A 20,143-nucleotide genomic window follows, 5' to 3' on the forward strand; every position below is an offset into this window, starting at 1 on the left:
ATTTCACACAATAATACTGTATTACAGACGACTTACACTGACTGCAGAGCCCAGCTGAGGGGGGGGGGGGGCGAACACTCTTACGCTAGCCTAAAGTTACAGTCTAAGCAAAAAAGCAGACAGTTACATACAGTGTACAGAGCTGTGCAAAAGTATTTGCACCCCCCCCCCACCCCAGAGAATTATTTAGCTTTTTTGATTATCAAACACGTTTAAAATCAGATAAATATAACATGAGTAAATACAAATTGCATTTTTAAATCATAGAAAAAAAAATCGATTTAAACCTTTTTTGCCTCATCAGCCAACAGACAAGACTTTTACCCAAAGTTCTGGAGATCATCAAGATGTTTGTTGGTAAATGTATGAGGGTCCTTTCAACTTTCACCCAGTTTCTTTATTACTATTGAATCATAACTAAGGCAAGTGAGGTCTGATATACTTAAGATATTGTTCTGTGTTCTTTTGGGACCTCCTGGATGAGTTGTCCATGCCCTTTTGGAGTAACTTTGGTGAGTCGGTCACTCCTGTTCCATGTTTTCTATATTAATGACTAATAGCTCTCACTGTGGTTCTCTGGAGTTCTAAAGAGAGAGTAAAAGAGAGTGTGAGTTTGTGTGTGAGAGAGTAAAAGAGAGAGAGAGAGAGAGAGTGTAAGAGTGTGTATGAGAGAGTGTATGCAAGACCATGTTTGAGAGACAGTGTGTGTGTCTGTGAGAGAGAGAATGGGATAGTGTGTGTAAGATTGTGTGCGAGAGGGTGAAAGAGAGTGTGTGTTTGTGAGAGTAAAAGAGAGAGAGTGTGTGTGTGTGAGTGAGTAAGACAGTGTATGAGGAGAGAGTGGGTGTGTGTGTGTGAGAGAGAGTGTGTGTGTGTGTGTGTGTAAGAGTGTGTGTGTGAGAGAGAGTGTAAGAGAGAGAGTGTGTGTGTGAGAGAGTGAGTAAGACAGTGTATGAGGGGAGAGTGTGTGTGTGAGAGAGAGTGTAAGTGTGTGTGAGAGAGAGAGTGTGTGTGTGTGTAAGAGTGTGTGTGTGTGAGAGAGAGAGAGAGAGAGAGAGAGGCTGCTCTGCTGAATAAAACGCGCTCGCTCCTCCTCCTCTCCTTCGTGCGCAAGAGTGAATGTCTGGGAGGCGCGCGCAGGATCCTCAGCGGTAGAAGGCGCGCAGTCTCGCGCTCCGGCTCGCGGCGCTCAGATCGCGGACGGTGTCTCGAGCCGCTTGTGGAGGAGGAGGAGGGGCAGAGGGGGGGGTCTGCTTCAGACGGAGCGCGCGGAGAGCCCGGGGGGGGGGTACGGAGCGATGGGGACCCTCAGCCGCACTCCCGCCGTGCACGAGCCCTGATATCGCCGCTCTCGCTCGCGCTCTTCTTTCTTTATTCTTTATCTCTCGGACGGGATGGTGGTCCGGCCGCGGTGACCGGGACCCCCTCCATGAGCAGGACACGGAGGGACGGAGGAGGGGTACCCGGGGAGGGCAGCGGGGGGATTATGGCTCTCGCCGGGCTCGCGCTCGTTTTCCTTACCAACTTTTACGTGGCCGAGGGCAGCAGGCACGCGGTGTACTGGAACAGCTCCAACATCCAGTAAGTCCACATCTGCTCCATATCTACTGCTCCGGTTCTCCCGTTACAGGATGAGTTCTCCATTTATCTTCCATTCATCACTTTTTGCTCTTAAATGCTTTTTAACATCTCCAAAAGGTTTTTTGCTCTCGCAAATCTTGCTTGCTTTCACAAAAAAGCGAAGAACATCATCACTTCACATTTAGACGCAATTAAAAAAAGAGACGCAAAGGTTTAAAGCATCAGTGTAGAACCTGTTCATTCTTCAGATGCATTGTACAACATTCAAAAGGTTCTTTGCTCTCGCAAATCTTGCTTGCTTTCACAAAAAAAGCGAAGAACATCATCTCACATTTAGAACTCACATTTAGACACAATTTAAAACGAGACATAACGGTTTAAAGCATTGAAGTAGAACCTGTACATACTTCAGATGCATTGTAGCCTACAACATTCAAAAGGATCTTTGCTCTTGCAAATCTCGCTCACTTTCGCAAAAATCCCATAGAAATGATCAACCGTGTTTTAAAAAAACGCACATGAGCGTAGAGAATCATCTATGGTTTAACGATTTATGATAGACCCTTCACGTTCTTCAGAGCTTATTTTCATTATTTCTTCTATAGGATCTTTTGCACTTTCGCAAACCTCGCTTACTTTCACAAAAAAGTGACAAACCACATTCAGATACAATTTAAAAAGACACGTATGAGGGCGAAGAAAACCTTGTAAAGCTTTAAAGCTTCAAGGTAGAACCTGTGCATTCTTCAGAGCATTGTAGAACATTTTGAAGGTTCTTTTCTCTCACAAATCTCACTTGCTTTCTCAAAAATCCCAAAGAATCACTTTCAATCGTGTTTTAAAAAGAGCCACATGAGCATAGAGAACATCGATGGTTTAAATTTTTACTGTAGAACCTTTACGTTCTTCAGAGCTTGTTTTCAATATCCTTTCAAAAGGTTCTTTTGCACTCTCACAAATCTTGCTTTCTTTCACAAAAGTGAATGCAGAGAACCTCTTAATGATTTACAGATTTAGAGTAGAACCTGTTTCTTGTTCTTCACTGTCACAAATCTTGCTTACTTTCCAATAAAAGCAAAGAACCAGATCCGCTTCTAAATATTGTTTATAGAATATAAACCTATTGTTTTCTACAAATATACTACAAATACATTTTTTTGGCCAAAACAAACAAGCAAGCATTTTTAAAATATTTGGCATGTTTTAAAATTGCATGTTTTAGTTTTTGCCAATAATTTTAAGCTTTTTCCCAGATGGTTTTTAAACTAAACAGCCTAAATATACTCATATACCTAACATTTTAAAGAAAAAAACACCTTTAAGCAATATTTAATTTATATTTTTTCACTTACATATATATTTTTTGCTGCTGAAAATTTGGTGTGTCCCTAATTTCCAGTTCAGATTAGACCCTTAATGTTTTTTGGAGCTTCTATTAATGTTAAAAATGTTCTTCACTTTCACAAAAGTTGTTTATTTTTCCAAAATGTGGGAAGTGCAGAGAACCTTAGCTTTTAAAAGGTCCCTCGCTCTCACAAAGGTTGCTTATATTTAGAAAACGTGCTAAAAGTGCTCCAAAATATGTTTGTAAAATATATGTGTAAGTGCAAAGAGCCTTTTAAAGGTTTGTAAAACCTAAGAGTGTATAATTTCACTTCAGTGTAGAACATTTTACATTTTATGTTTTTTAGAACTTCGTTTATTGGTTAAAACTATTGTTTGTACTTCTAAAACAATGAAGAATCATGTTTAAAAAATATGATTAAATTCACTATAGATATACATTTACATTTTAGGAGCTTTGTGGAAGGTTCAGAGCATTCTTGGGTCTCTTAAATTTTACTTAAATTCTTAAAAAAAAAAAAGAAAGACAGATGAAACCATTGCATATACAACCATGAAAACTGGTGTCTACGTTGGAAAAGCTCTTGAATGTGATTGTATGTTGTATATTACGAGTGAAAAACGAGTGACGAGTAAAAAAAACGCTTATTTATGCTGATGTGCAGCACAGTGGATGGTTATAAAGATTATCAGAAAGTGGATCTTGCCACAAAAAAAATCATTTTTGTGTTCTTAGAAGCATTTTTAGGAGTTTTTATGATTTTTCTACAATTTCTAGTGTTGATTTTAGTGATGTTTTCTACTACAGTGTGAAATTTAAGTGTTTTGCAAGAGGTCATCTCAGATTAAAGGGGAACCCCAACCGAGTTATAAAATTTCTGTGTGATTAAATAGATGAAACCAAGGTTATTCAGAGCGATTTGGTGTGAAACGCTCTGTTCTAGAGAAATCTACCGAGCGTTCACTATTGTTCACAGTGGTGGTGAACGAACCCAAACGCGTTCCATCATAGAACTCAATTCAATGCTGTTTAAGCATTAAAATAGTTATAAATACACTGTCTGATGCCTGATATACTGTTTTACAGTGGATTTAGAAAAATAAATGCTAAAATTGGGTCTTAAAAGTGTATTTTTATTTCTTTTCCTATTGTAAATCTATTTCTGGCGGATGGACACTCTAAATGTAGGGTGTTATAAGGTTAAATAGTCCACAGAGAAAGGGTACGTTGTATCAAAAAGGCTACCACTGTTTATTCATCATCAGCATTACATACATCATACTTAAAATATAAAAATATACGATGTAATTTAGTTTTTGTAACATTTTTCGTGAAATATTGTGACGTTTTATAGATTTCAATAGAAGTCAATGTAGGAACAAATTTTGAAGCATTTCTATTGGTCCATTAATCATTCATCATTTGACACAATGTAAGTAATTATTTAAAATAATTTTTATGTGATATTAAAAAAATCAAATACATTAAAAAAAAGGTATGCGTTTTCTTTTTTTTTTTTTTTTGGTGGCAGTGATAATTACTATAGCAACCAGTATGACTGCTCTCAAATCTCAATACTTTAATGTAAATTGTACGTTTTAGGCAAAACTCTAGTACTCAAAAATTAGGAAATGCTCTTTTTCTTTCTCTTAACATATAATATTATTGGAACATAATTTTTTTAAAGTTTTATAATAGGCATTAATATCGGCAAAAAGTCTGATACGATAAAAAAATTCTAAATTGTGATATAGCAATATTCTTAAAAAAACAGCCTGTTTTGTATCTGTTTTGCAATTTATTATATTTATTTAAAATTTTGTCTGCACTTTACATGCATTCAATATGGTACATATATATAGTTTTGTGTTTGATTTTTTTGTTAAATTACTTTAAATTTGTTCATTTTTATTATTATTATTATATACCATAAAAAGAAACACATTTTTTTGTTTCTACTGAATGTAGAAACTCATACTTATACCAAAACACTATTTATAAAAAAATATATATTTATTTTGTTACAGTAGTATATAAGTTTTAAAAGTAAAATTTGTGTCAAAACGCGAAGAATATCATTATTGCAAAAAAAAAATCCAAGGTCATGTCCAAAAATATTATGATAACTTGGGAGTTTAATTATCGTAACAGGCCTATATTTTAGCATTTGTCCTAAAACATTCCACTGATATAATAATATATTTTTTATGAAATAAAAATGTGGGGAATAAAGTTCTTAAGTTAAGTTGACAAAATGTTGACATATTTGCTCGTTCACGCTAATGAGCTCTTTTTGCTAAAAAAAAAAAAACATAATTGGAAATGTTGAGGTCAGCAAAAATAATGTCCAAGGTCATATAAAAAAAAGTAGGATAAATTGGTAAAATAAACGTTTGTTGACATATTGGCTTGTTTAAATTATGTCCAAGGTCATATAAAAAAATATATTGATAAGATAATAGCATAATACTGCAGTTTTAATCTTTAAGATGCAATTAATATTAATATATTTTGGTCAGATAAAAATGTTTGGTAATTAAAATTGAAAATGTTGTTTTTTTAAACAAGTTGACACAATGTTGATGCATTTGCTCGTTCACAATAATGAGCTATTTTTGCCAAAAAAAAAACATAGTGGGAAATATTGAGGTCAACAAAAATTATGTTTAAAAAGTCATATAAAAAAATGTAGCACCACCTCCCAAATGTTGGGTAAATAAAAAAATATATATTTTATAACAGACGGATTGGCTTGTTCACGTTAATTGGTTAGCTAAGAAAATTGTATTGGAAAATATAGAGGTCAGGAAAAATGATGTCCAAGGTCATATTAAATGTTTTTTTTTTTTTTACCATATATTAGTAATATATTTATGATAACAGGTGTATTTATAATGTTTCGGTGATGGTAAGGCTGAGTGTTTAGTGCTGGTTAGGTGATGTTAGCAGGGATATGAGCAGCGCCGGCTATGTTGTGCTGTGGAGGGCGAGGGTGCTGGGCCTGTGCTCTGGATTTAGACGTGAACCCCGAGCGTGAACCCCGAGCGTGAACCCCGAGCGTGAACCTGAGTAAGAACCGCTGCTGTACTGATTGTAAGAATGGATAGAGAGCAGTTGTTTAGCTGAGGCTGACGCTTCTGCTTTATGGGAAACTGTTGGAGCGTAAAAGCAGCTCACCGTGTCTGCAGCCGGAGCCGGGGTTCGGGGGGTCGGGGGTCGGAGGGGTGGTTCACCAGGCCTCGCTGGAACTGTTGTTATGGTGATGTTGGTTCTGATTGGACAGAAGTATCCTGTCAGATTCTGGAGCACCATTAGTGCTAATCAGCCCAAAATCCCCCTGCCGTGTCCCAGTGTGGAGCAGCTTCCTTCTATACTGTGCAGACTGGAGGAACTAGCACTATCCTGCTAAAGCTAATTAGCGCTAGCGCTAGTGCTCTCTATACACGCTAATATTCAGTGATTCGGCGAATTGTTTTGATCCGTTACTGTACTGTTTGTGGACTTGTGATTATTTAAGGGCAAATTTTACATTAATTTATCCATAAAAAGTAAAAAAATTACACAAGAAAGAGTTTAAACGTAATTTATGGAATTGTATTAATCCGTTACTGTACTGTTTGTAAACTAGCGTTCCTTCTACTCTGCAGACTAAAGGAACTAGCGTTATCCTGCTAAAGCTAATTAGCGCTAGTGCTCTCTATACGCGCTAATACGTTGTTATTCGGCTAATTCTATCGATCCAATACTGTACTGTATGTGGACTAGCATTAATTTAATGGTGATATTTACATTAATTTACCCATAAAAAGTAAAAAATAATTACACAAAAAAAGAGTTTAAACGTAATTTATTGAATTATGCGTGATTTGACTAATTCTATCAATTCGTTACTGAACTGTATGTGGACTAGAGTTTATTTAATGATGATATTTACATTAATGTGACTGTAAAAAGGAATTATGCGCAAAAAAATGATAAATGCTATCAATGAATCACAATATTATCAGAATCATGTCAATATTATAAAAATATATATATATATTTTGGGTGAGATTTCTAACATTCAACATTTGAAGGTGTATTTATCTCATTTATGAAAAGCAAAGACCAAAAAATATATTTTTCATGCATACATATTTACATATAAATGCAGGACTGCTGCACAAAAAAATATATTATTTTAAAATACAACAATTATTTGTGTTCGTGGTATATATATGTACGTTTATATTTAGCGAATTATTAATATATAAATATCTGTTTAAACTAGTGAATATGTGTGATTGTGTGTGTTTATATATTTATACTAGTCAATTGATTAAAAATCGCACTTTTTCTTCCTTAAGAATAAGCTTTTAATAATGAGTTTTTTTTCATAAATGTGAATAAAATAATTTAAGTGTTAGAAACTCAACAAACTTATTGTATTTTGTATTATTGATGCCTTAAAATCTCGTCAATATTATTGTTTAATCACAAAAATATTCTGTGACTAAAATATGGATAGAAAAGAAAAGAATGAGAGAGAAAGAAAGCATACTTCAGCATTAATGATGGGCGATATGGCCATTAAATAAATATCACGATATTTTATGGTATTTTCGTGATAACGATACTTTTGACGATATGACAAAATACTGAATTATAAAAAAAAACATATATTTCAAATATACACTACTGCAACAAAATATATATATATATATTTTATTATTGCATACGATATAATTGAGATATAAAACTGATATATAAAAAAATATATATAAAAAATTTATAAAAAATATATAAGAAATATATATACAAGGATTTTATCAGATTTGTAACAGAAGTCAATAATCCAGAATGTATTGATACTAATAATACACTCCAAATTTCTCCATATATCCAGGATTAAAGTAAAATATATTTCACACACCCCTAATTGGCATAAAAAAAAGTATTTTACCTGCTAAACTCAATAGTAAGCTTTGCGTTTTTTTATATCGCTAATTAAAACTGCTAATGCATCATCAGTCTCTCTTTTGTCATGTGAATAATCTGCGTAAATATATATATGAAATTATACATGATATTATATTTATTTAAATAATTATCCATTGTCATCACGCTGCATTATAGACGTTATAGTCTAGTGACCATGTTATTTTTTTATTATATATTAAAATGTAAACTTTCTTCTGTGTTAGTTTTCTAAGAATTCATATATTTCTCCATATAAAATATATCTGAATATAGTTATTCAGAGTGTGTTTGTTTGTTCCGAAGCTTCACACTAGAACAAAGATCCAGTCTGCATTCTTCAGAATAGCGGTGATTAAACTCAGACGTCTGTTCTGATTCTATGAGCTACAGAAACAGTGATTATAGAGTTTTTATATGAAATGATTACAAAAAACTGTCTGCTGGATCCAGACGTCTGAGGAGCTGAATGCCCTTTAATCAATGAATCAAAGCTTCATCACAGACAGTTACATTCCATCACATTCAGACGGGTTTAGATACGTTTAATTGGTAAAATAAAGATAAAATAATAATGATTAGTGTTTAATCAATCAATTTTAATATTTTTTTTAGATTTATGAATCTAAGTTGGCTTTTTGCTGTAGGAAAAATGAAAGAATAGGCTTAAACAGCGACTCAGAATGAGACGATTTGTGTTTGTGCTTTCCTTATAATATTTTTATTTCATTTTATTTATCTGTCCCCAAATTTTTTTATTGTTAATTTTCGTAAAATCTGTAAATAGTTACAGATATGTTTAAAAGTGCACCATGCTTTAAAAAAATGCAGCGTGCAGGAACGTTGTTGGATATCCCGATATCAATGTGAAATTTAATAAATTAAGATTCTAAATTAGTATTAGGTTCCAAAGCTTTTTATGAACTTTTTCGACACTTTTTTCTACTTTTTTTCCAGCAAAAAGAAGTTGTCTGGTGTAAGTGTTCACTGTGGACCTCTACCTCACTCTGCCTCACTTTACCTCACTCTACCTCACTCTTCCTTGTTCTACCTCACTCTACCATGCTCTTTCTGACACTACTGTCCCCAGGATAAGAAGTTGTCTGGTGTAAGTGTTCACTGTGGACCTCTACCTCACTCTGCCTCAATTTACCTCACTCTTCCTTGTTCTACCTCACTCTACTATGCTCTTTCTGACTCTACCTCACTCTACCATGCTTTTTCTGACTCTACCTCACTCTACCATATAGTCTTTCTGACTCTACCTCACTCTACCATATACTCTTTCTGACTCTACCTCATTCTACCATGCTCTTTCTGACTCCACTTCACTCTACTATGCTCTTTCTGACTCTACCGCCCTCTACCTCACTCTACCATATAGTCTTTCTGACTCTACCTCATTCTACCATGCTCTTTCTGAATCTACTTTACTCTAACATGCTCTTTCTGACTCTACCTCACTCTACTATATAGTCTTTCTGACTCTACCTCACTCTACCATGCTCTTTCTGACTCCACTTCACTCTACTATGCTCTTTCTGACTCTACCGCCCTCTACCTCACTCTACCATATAGTCTTTCTGACTCTACCTCACTCTACTATGCTCTTTCTGACTCTACCGCCCTCTACCTCACTCTACCATATACTCTTTCTGACTCTACCTCATTCTACCATGCTCTTTCTGAATCTACTTTACTCTAACATGCTCTTTCTGACTCTACCTCACTCTACTATATAGTCTTTCTGACTCTACCTCACTCTACCATGCTCTTTCTGACTCCACTTCACTCTACTATGCTCTTTCTGACTCTACCGCCCTCTACCTCACTCTACCATATAGTCTTTCTGACTCTACCTCACTCTACTATGCTCTTTCTGACTCTACCGCCCTCTACCTCACTCTACCATATAGTCTTTCTGACTCTACCTCACTCTACTATGCTCTTTCTGACTCTACCTCACTCTACTATGCTCTTTCTGACTCTACCTTAAAAACATGGTGGTGGTAGCTTCGATTGTGATCTTTGGGCGGTAAATATAATGGCCATTTTTGTGTTGCACTACTGAAATGAAATCTGAGAACAAATCAACAAATATTGTAGAAAAACAGGAGAATTTATGTATTAATTTATTATTTTATAATCTAACGGGTGGAGCGGCGCTGTGCTCCGCCGCAGGACCGCAGGGTGGAGGCGGGGTTTAGTGGGTGGGGGTCTCGGGATCTTCTGGTCCTGAGCTGTAAAGTGTTCTACATGCCCAATCGAAGATATCCCACTTTCTGCTTATGGATTTTACAGCGTTTCTCAGAGCGCTTCCTGCAGTCAGACTCTTCTCATCTATCATCTCTCTCTCTCTCTCTCTCTCATTCCTCTCTCCACCATGGTTCTCCCTGGGAGTCTCTGTCTGTCTCCCCTCCTCCTCCTCCTCCTTCTCCTCCTCCTCCCTGCTCCCTCCATCCCCTCCTCAGCCGTTTTTCACCGTGACCTCAATGTGTTAGCATGGTGTCACCATCCCACTCCTCCATCTCTTTTTCTCTCTTCCTCTTTTCCTCTCTCTCTCTCTCTTTCTCTCTCTCTTTCTCTCTCTCTCTCTCTCTCTCTCTCTCTCTGTGTCTCTCTCTCACACATATAGACAACATTCATTTGACATTCAGACGTTGTTGTTGTACGTTTGGCAGGCGGTTTGCGGAACCCGGCAGAATTAGCTTAAAGCACATTTTGCTAGTTTTTAAGAACCGTGAGACTCTGTTTTTGTTCTCATTTCTTTTCTGAAAAAACAAAAAATCTGTCCAATAATGCACAAATTAAAATATCTATAAATATATAAAAATTGAACAAGAATTGAGAGTGTTTATGTGTGTTAACAGTAGGGAGAACTCAAAATCAATGGTGCACTAATCCAAATGTTCATTTTTTTTTACATTCTTAGTTCATCAAAAAGTAATTGGAACGCTGACACTATGATCAAGAGATCTCTGGTTCGAATCCCATTCATGCAGCTTGCCATCAGCGTCCGGAGCCCTGAGAGAGAGAGCACAATAGGTCTTGCTCTCTCTGGGTGGGTACAGAAGAGTAGATGGCGCTCTCTCTTTCCTCTCATCACTCCTAGGGTGATGTGGATCAGCACAAGGCCGCATCTGTGAGCTGATGTATCAGAACCAAAAAGTTCAAAAAGAGGCGGAGTCTGACTTCACATGTATCGGAGGAGGCATTGGCGTGTGCTAGTCTTCACCCTCCTGGTGTTAAAGGAGCATCACTAGTGATAGGGGGAGTCCTAATGAGTGGGTTGGGTAATTAGCCTTGTAAATTGGGAAGAAAATGGGATAAAAATGCTTTATTTAAACCTGATTTTTTTATTTTTGCTCTTTATTTATTTACTTTATAGACTTTATTTCATATAATGTACTTAATGTGCCATATTGTTATTGTTTCCAGCCGAAACATATGGCCTGTCACTTCAAATGATACAAAAAACAAGCATATGAGTGGTCAAGCAGACTAAAGCGCTGCCACTATAATCAAGAGATTGCTCCTGTTCGAATCCCGGTCATGCACCTTACCATCAGCTGCCGGAAGCCAATAATTTTGATAATTAACATTGTCAATTAAGCCGACTATTCACTGCAGCCCTATATTTGATTATTGTGTGGTGTTTTATTTTATTTTAGTAATGAAAAGCGTAATATTTAGGCATTAATTGGTGACTGCTACTAAAATATAGAAAAGGTAAAATATATATATAATGTACGGCTTTTATTCGAACAGGAAAATCTCCCGTTTTTCAGCGCCAGAGTCATAAAAATGCAAACTTCATCTCCTGGGCCGCGAGTGGTCTTGTTTAAGGAGCGGGTCGACCGGGTTGTAGGCGGCGGAGAGGATTTGCGGGTAATCCACGATTTTTCCGTGAGCAGAATCCAGCATAAATTTCCTGCTGTTCTGAGGGAGGCTCAGTAACTCTCAGGAACAGAGAGAGGCGGGATCGACTGAAGACAACGAGTCTTCTTCATATTTATCACACCTAAACTTCTTCACTCAGATCAATGAGGACGAGCACTTCGGGCGATACGCCGTTCTGCTTCTCTGAACATCTTTTAAAAGACGTGATGAAAGATGAGGAACAGGTTCTAGGTTGAGTTTTTTTTATATCTGTCGTTTGTAAAGGAGGACAGATAAGAAATTGATCAGATAATTCAATAAAAATATCATTATTTGGTCTTTGTGGTGCAGGGAGGTAGGGAGTTGCATATGTTTAACAGGAGTTTTTACAAAAGTTATGTTTTATGCCTTACCATTATATTATTAAACAATTCTTAATGCTTGTATTATTATACAGCTCTGTAAAAAAATAAGAGACCACTTCAGTTTCTGAATCAGTTTATTCGTTCATATTCATAATTCAGTGTTAACAGTTCAGAAATCAATATTTGGTGGAATAACCCTGGTTGGTTTTAAATCACAGGGTTTTTTTTTTTCATGCATCTTGGCATCATGTTCTCCTCCTCCACCAGTCTTACACACTGCTTTTGGATAACTTTATGCTGTTTTACTCCTGGTGCAAAAATTCAAGCAGTTCAGTTTGGTGGTTTGATGGTTTGTGATCATCCATCTTCCTCTTGATTATATTCCAGAGGTTTTTTAATTTGGTCAAATCAAAGAAACTCATAATACTGAAGACATCATAAAGACATGTCATCTGCTGGTGTTGATCCACTGTGTTTTATTATCAAGTCTAAAGTCAGTATAGCAGTGTTTTGTGGAGATGCGGATTTCATTTTCCAGCAGGACTTGGCACACTGCCCGCACTGTACCAAAAATACCAATTGGTTTTATATAATATTCTAATTTTTCAAAAAGACACTGATTTTTGGGTTTTTCGTTGGCTGGGATATGGTAATATTTTTCAGTATAACAGACATAGATGTGCTTACATACAGTTATTATTGTCTGTGTGTCTGTGCAACTCTGTGTAACTGTATTCCAACACTGATGACACCCTCTTACCTCAGCTTGGCCTAGTTACACCACAGCAGAGAGAGAGCGAGCGCAAGAGCGAGAGAAAGAGAGCGCGAGAGAGAGGACAGATATTACAGCATTCCTCCATGTATGAGCATGTCTGCTCAGTGTAGTGTGCAGAGAGAGCAGCGGCGGATAATAACTCAGTGCAGTGTGGACGGATTTGTCTTTATCTGAGTTTGCAATTTTTAGCAGCTGGTATTAAAATACAGTATTTATTTTTGTTGCTATTTTTTTTGAGTTGCGTTTGATTGTGCAGTATTACTGTGAGTTCTAAGTAATCAAAAATAATAAATAAAATGCGCACATATCATCTCCTCTGATTGGTCAGTGCAAGAAAGTAAATATAGTATCTTTAGTTAGAGTGTCTTTTCAGCTACAGCTGTATTTTAGCAAACTTAAACACTGTGTTATATCTGTTTAATTGCTCTTTTATATTTGCATTGTTCATTGTAATCTTCATGTTGTTTTTAGGTAGACAATTTAAAGATCTGTCCAGGGACAACGGATGAAAAATAGCCTTTAGGCTAATTCTGGTGCATTTACAGTAAAGTAAGTGTTAAATAAACTATTAAATACAAATCAAATAAAGTGAGAAGATTGCTTTAACACAGAACGCTGAAAATGTGCTGCTGCACTTTAAAACACAGTGTTGTTTTTAATGGGTGGTACAAGCAGTGAACGCTGCACATACAGCTCTCAGTGTGTAAACAGCATGGAGCAGCAGCATTATCTGGCTTATATATCAGATTAAACTGCGCCTTATCTGCAGTTTAGCTTAAATAAAAGAAGTATATTTGATAGATGGGTTGAATCGAGACCGGATCGCGTTTTCACCACAAGCGAACCAATCCAGAATTGTTTTGGGACCAGACTGAGATTAGTTTCTCAGGGTGTTCTGGGGTAATTTTGTCTTTTATGTTTTTTTTTTATCCTCTGTGATTTTATTCCCGTCCAGAACGGTCATGTACGTGTTTTATTTCTCAGACGTCCTATGATAAATAAATTACAGGCTGAATTATCTACTGTTTTTCTCTGAACTCTTTTTCGTGGTCCTCCGGTAATTTTAATCCCATCTCCTCGCGTTTAATAAAATAGCTATTTGTCCACTGCCGCGGTCCATAAGTAGTCACACTTCGGGCGCGTGTTTCCATGGAGATCTACGTAAAAAAAAATAACAGTGAGTGGAAATGGAGGAGCTACTGAACACTGTGTCATGTGATCGAGCACTAGTCCTCCTGTTTATTTTCAATTGCAGTCCGGATGCAGGAGTTTTATCACTTTAGAGTAAAAGTATGAAATATTTATTTTATAAGTGATGGTAAGAATGTTGTTTTCTCTAATCCACACAAAAAAAAAATCAATCTCATACAGATATAAAAATTACAATCTAATAGTCTACAGTACAATTCTAAATGTGATCATGTAATATTTTACGTTTGCATTGAAATCCATTGCACTGGAATCCTGTGCTTAACATTGTTACTACTGCTTAATATTAATATTTTTGTTTTACAAACCATGATTAAACCAAATAAACTTATAAAATAAAATGAAGTGTTGTAAATTTGATAAAATAAATACAAAAGTAAGCCCTTACATTTCCTTCTTGGCTAGAGTGCTTCCTTGCCATACTAATGCTGGTGTTATTCCAGTGCAGTTGGTGGGGTCAAGATAGGGTTTTCATTGGTTTCTACTTTTCAAAGATGCAGGGTCTGAAAGGGTTAATACACTGGTTTCCTCTGGTGTAAAGGTTCTTTACCAGTGTAAAAGGTTCTTCTCACACACATATCCATTGGTATCACAGACTTTTTCTTTTAGAAATGTATTCAGCAGGTCCTTAAATAATAAAACATTGCATCTGAATATAACGAATAAAATACACTGAAATACACTGAGTGCAAATAAAACTTTATAAACTATTCGGATTAAAAGCGCTCCGCTGAGTTAAGTAAGTGCGATTTCATGACATTTAATAAAACTCTGCAGCAGCGGGGGCTGTAATTTTGCAGCGGTGGGCCGCCGCTGTGCTCTGGTGCCGTTCTTTCGGGAGAAGTTTTGGACCTGTTTTTTTTTATGTGCTTGGCTAATTGAGTCATTATTTCTTTTAAGTAACCCGACTTATACTGTGTACTGAGTTCTGTGAGTGTGGGTTCAGTCTGCTATTAGACCACTGACTGTGTGTGTCTATGTGTGTGTGTGTCTATGTGTGTGTGTCTGTGTATGTGTGCTATTACTGGCGTATCGCCACTGTTATTGTCTCTGCTTTCGCTGCTTTTACCCAATCAGTAAGCGCTGCCAGGCCGCGCCATTAGGCCGTATAAAGGCCGAGGCAGCAGGAGCAGCGAGAGCTCCACTGATTAAACGTTTAACAGAACAAGGCGCGAGAGCAGGTCACTGAAAGCGAAAGACTGATCAAAAAACTTCGCCCACAAAAGGCTTTAAAAAGACTGGCTTTCTGCGCGCTAATAGGAGCTATCGCGGGCGTACTCCCTGTGAAAGCTCCGCTCACGGGGGACTTACGGCTGGGGGTGGGCAACCTGGCAAATTGTAGTGACGGCGCATCGCTTTGCTCCATTGCTCTGTTGCACTATTGTTTTTTTAGACAGTATCTTTTTCTTCTTTTCAATGTTCTTTTCTGTTCCCATAGGAATACATGGAAGAAGTTAGCATATACAGTAGAATAGGGCTCCACAATATTGGAAAAGTTATTTTTTCAACAATATATAACGCGATATTAAGCAGTGCAGGGTTCATGATGTCACCAGCCCCGCCCCCCTCCTGCGAGCTGTCTCGCATTCAGACCAATCAAGAGCAGAGTCTGCGCAGAGCTCTCAAAACCAGAGCAAAACAACAGTATTCACCTCTTTAATCAGGCCTTTAAATGACTTAAGAACAAATAAGAACATTTGGTAACACTTTCTATGAATGTCATCTTTATTAGACGCTATAACCACATTCATAACATATTATAATTCAATCATAAGGCATTATAAACATGGCTATAAATGTTTTTTTTAAAAATGCATAACCCATTATAGCCATGTTTGTTAAGCATTATGACCTGTGATCATAATACGTTATAATCTGTCCTTATAATATATATGTTATAATAGTATATCTCTATCGTTAATAATCTAGTCCTACAATGAATGTCTGGCACTTTACTTAGACAAGAATACTTTATGAGTAGTTAAAAATATATTTATTTTTATTGTTTTTTAGTCATGATACAGTCTGCAAGCTGGGACTGAGTTTCTTGTTATGGATGTATAACATGTTATAAACACAGCTATTAATGCATTATAATCACAATTCATGATGCATAATAAACATTGCTATACTTTATACATTATTATAAATATGTATAGCCATGTTTATAATGCCTTATGAATGCATTATAATGTGTTATGAATAGGTTTATAGAGTCTTATAGAGATGACATTCAAAGAAAGTGTTACCGAACATTTTTCTGCAATTAAAAGCTAAAAACGCTGATTGGTTTATGGCATGTTACGACCAAAACACACACATGATTAATTAAGAGAATTAGTACATGACTTTTGTGCGTTTTGAGCAGCACAAGATGTACTTTTCCCGTTGTTATGATAGCAAAGACGCACTGACACGGTGCACAGCTGATTGCTTGCCTATAGATCTCTAAAATAAGGCTACTTGGCTACCTACTTGGAAACTTTTGGAAATTTTTGATATCTCGGGCCACGTGTTCAGAAGGTGTACAGAAATCTCAGACAGCCATGATAATGCAGTTTCTGACACTCTATTACTGTATCTACAAACAGAGCCTAAAGTATATGTTAACATAGCTAAAAAAAACAGTAGCGTTAGCCACGCTATTTGTATTGTATGTTTTGGTACTTTGGTCTTAGCAGTTTGAGGAGATGTGTGATGATGATTCAATGCTGACTGATGAATGTCAGCTTTTGTTACGTGTTAGCACTGCAGCATTAGCATCGTAGCATTTTAGCTTCTGCTGTTCCTGTAGAGAAAGTGAAAAGTTAGCTGTGGATTAGCTTGCGGTTCTTTTATTTAACCAAGACTGTTTCTAAAAACGAGTCACTTTAGGTCAGTGCTGCTGAACATCGGGGTTTGGGTGCTTTCATGTGTTACACACTTGTACACACACACATTTACACACACACACACACACACACACTCACACACACACACCGAAGACAGCGATCCAGTTGACAGCGATCCCCCCCCCCCCCCTCCCTTCCTGCGCTCAGAGGCGAAGTAGTGTTGGAGTTAAAATAGCACTGGCAGCACAGTATTCTCTGGGTAGAGTTTTGACTTGGGGGTGTGGTACAGTGTGTGTGGTACAGTGTGTGTGTGTGTGTGTGTGTGTGTGTGTGTGTGTGTGAGCATGTTGTTCTACAACTAAACGTCTTTGTTTTGAACAGAGCGGATTTGGAGTAAACAGTGGGAAAGCGCCCATCGGCCACGGAGAGGCGGGAAAACAGAGCCAGCCGAGCGCGCGCTCCTCATTCATCTTCCCTGAGATTTATACCACACACACACTACACTACACACACTACACACACACACACACACACGCACGCGCGCGCGCGTATCTCTGACAATTACTGGCCGGTGATCCTAACGCTCCCCACACTCGCGCTTCATTGATGCCAGACCCAGAAAACACTCACACTCACACACACACACACACACACACCACTCTCGCGCTGAATCCTCTCACACACATAATTGAGAAACAAAGGTGAATAAATACATACTGGATGACCTGCATGTCCCTCCTCTCTCTCTCTCTCTCTCTTTCTCTCTCTCTCTGTTGCTCTGTCGCTCTCTCTCTCTCTCACTCCTGTAGATGTATGTTTTATTCATTTACTTATTAGCGCACCACACGCCAATATGAGAGAGTGAGAGAGAACGAGAGAGAGAGAGTGAGAGAGAGAGAGATAAACAGCAGACAGTTTTATTAAAAAATGTAATTATATAACAAGAGAACATAGAGTCAGACAGAGACTGAAAATGGTGATGGACTGAAGGAAAGAAAATAAATAGCCAATATAAAAAAAGTGGAGAAGGAAAGAAAGCGGACTAAAATAAGAGAATGTGAGAAAGTAAGAGAGAGACAGATTGAAGGAAAGAAGAGGAAAAAAAGCTAGAGAGAGTGAGAGAGACAGAGAGAAATAGAGGGCTATAACAAGAGAACATGAGAAAGTGAGAAAGAGACAGAAAATTGGGGATGGACTAAAGAAAGGAGAGAAAAAAAGTGGAAAAGGAAAGAAAGAGATGAAAAGAGAGTGAGACAGCCGCCTATAACAATGTATGACTATGACCATGTAGGACTAATGTAATAACTAATGTATAACTATAACAAGAGAACATAAGAAAGTAAGCGAGAGACAACATGGATAACACTGAAGGAAAGAAAGAGGAGAGAGAAAAAGTAGCAATAGCTGAAAAGATGTGAAGAGAAAGAGAGAAAAAGAGAGAGATAAACAGCTGACTACATGGTGATATACTGAAGGAAAGAAGAGGAGAGAGAGAAAGAATGAGGAGTGGGAAAGAAAGGAGAAAGAGAGAGAGAGATAAACAGTGGACAATAACAAAAAGGAAAAGGGTAGAAAAAACAGTGGAGAAGAAAAGAAAAAGAAGATAAAAAAGATAGCGGACTATAACAAGAGAAAATAAGAAAGTAAGAGAGAGACAGAACATGGGGATAGACTGAAGACATTAGCAATAAATAGAGGTAAAAAGATGTGGAAGAGGGGGAGCAGAGAGAGGAATAAGGAGCAAAGAGAGAGAAATTGGGGAGCGAACGATGAGAAAAGGAAGAGAGGTAAAGGTAGACAGTGAATGGAAAGGGGAAGGGTACAGAGAGGAAAAAGTGTTGAAAATAGAGAGAATGTAAAGCTCTTTAACTAAAAGAAAGAAAGGCTAAGGAGGATGAGAAATAGAGAGAGAGGTAGAGGGATGGAGAGAAAGAAAGAGAGAGAGGCAGAAATAATAGGGAGAGTAAAGAAAGGAGGGAGGTTTGAGTTGGTAATTGAGGGTTCTGTGTGGAACGCCAGTGTCTTCAATGCACTAAAGCACTAAAGCTGTCACTGAATCACACAATACACAATCAGACCCTCACAATAAACCCACCCTCCATACACACACATATACACACACACACACACACACACACACACTTCAATTAGGCCTGTCAGCACAAGCGAGCCACACAGTACTACAGCACTGGGATTGCATTCAGACACTGCAATACACCTGCAAACAGGGGATTTCTGATGCAGGTTTTAGCTCGGGTCCAGCGTGAGTTCATTGATGCCCCAATACCAATACTGAACTGATTTATTTATTTATTTATTTATTTAGACTGTGTTACGTGAAATATCACAAAGGTCTCCTTCCGCTAAAATCCTTTTTTTTAGTTTTTTTTTTTTTTTGGTGAAATACAGTGCAATACGTCTCTTTGAGTTGTATATGATGCTGCACATGAAACTGTTCCTCAGTCTCCACTCTCTGCAATAGCTAGTGAAAGAAAATCCTCGTAAATACGAGTTGATCAGAGAGAAGTTCTTAGGGTGTCTATGTCAACCGGTGACTTCATGGCCTGAAAGCATGGCTACAGCATAAGGAGGAGCTCACAGCTCTGTTTACACCTTCTGTTTTCAGAGCTAGCTAACGTTAACTATCTTATGTAAGTAACTGTAGGTTTAAAACGGACCTCCGGTTGATTCCACGTTTTTCCAAGACCTTAATTTTATTCTAGGGAAGCATGGTTTGACAAGGTAGCACAACTTGACAGAACACCATTCTAGAGATACAACTAGATATTTTAAAATAAATTCAAAAAGATGGAATGAGACCTTTAAAACGGTATCATGATAGATAGATAGATAGATAGATAGATAGATAGATAGATAGATAGATAGATAGATAGATAGATAGATAGATAGATACTTTATTTATCCCGAAGGAAATTTAGGACTAAATTCTTGACTAGCATAGCGTAAAATACTGTAATTAGATGCTATTGCTTCCTTTCTATTTCTCAGCAGTTTTGTGAGGAACAGGTTTTAGTGATAAAGCAGCCAAAAAACAACTATTTTGGCTCTTAAGCTTCAGCATTAACACAACTAGTAACAGCTTCCCGCTGCAGGTAACAGAATTAAACAAGCGTGAGATTTCACACTGAAATCATCAGCAGCCTCTAAACGCCAGGCTGGTGTGTGTGAGTGTGTGTAAGTG

The 20,143-nt window shown here is 37.2% G+C and overlaps 1 protein-coding gene across 2 annotated transcripts in view; it reads left to right on the top strand.

Annotated features, from left to right (window-relative positions):
• Positions 1–1,090: 1,090 nt before the first annotated feature.
• The window catches only part of efna3b (ephrin-A3b), a 93,465-nt gene continuing 74,412 nt past the window's right edge, over positions 1,091–20,143 (top strand). For both annotated transcript variants that reach the window (XM_022674215.2, XM_022674217.2), the window contains exon 1: positions 1,091–1,581. In XM_022674215.2, the coding sequence (XP_022529936.2) occupies positions 1,430–1,581 (152 nt within the window). In that variant the 5' untranslated portion in view covers positions 1,091–1,429. The remainder of the gene's footprint in view (positions 1,582–20,143) is intronic.

Source organism: Astyanax mexicanus, chromosome 6 (assembly GCF_023375975.1).
Source record: "Astyanax mexicanus isolate ESR-SI-001 chromosome 6, AstMex3_surface, whole genome shotgun sequence".
In the NCBI taxonomy this organism is placed as follows: domain Eukaryota; kingdom Metazoa; phylum Chordata; class Actinopteri; order Characiformes; family Acestrorhamphidae; genus Astyanax; species Astyanax mexicanus.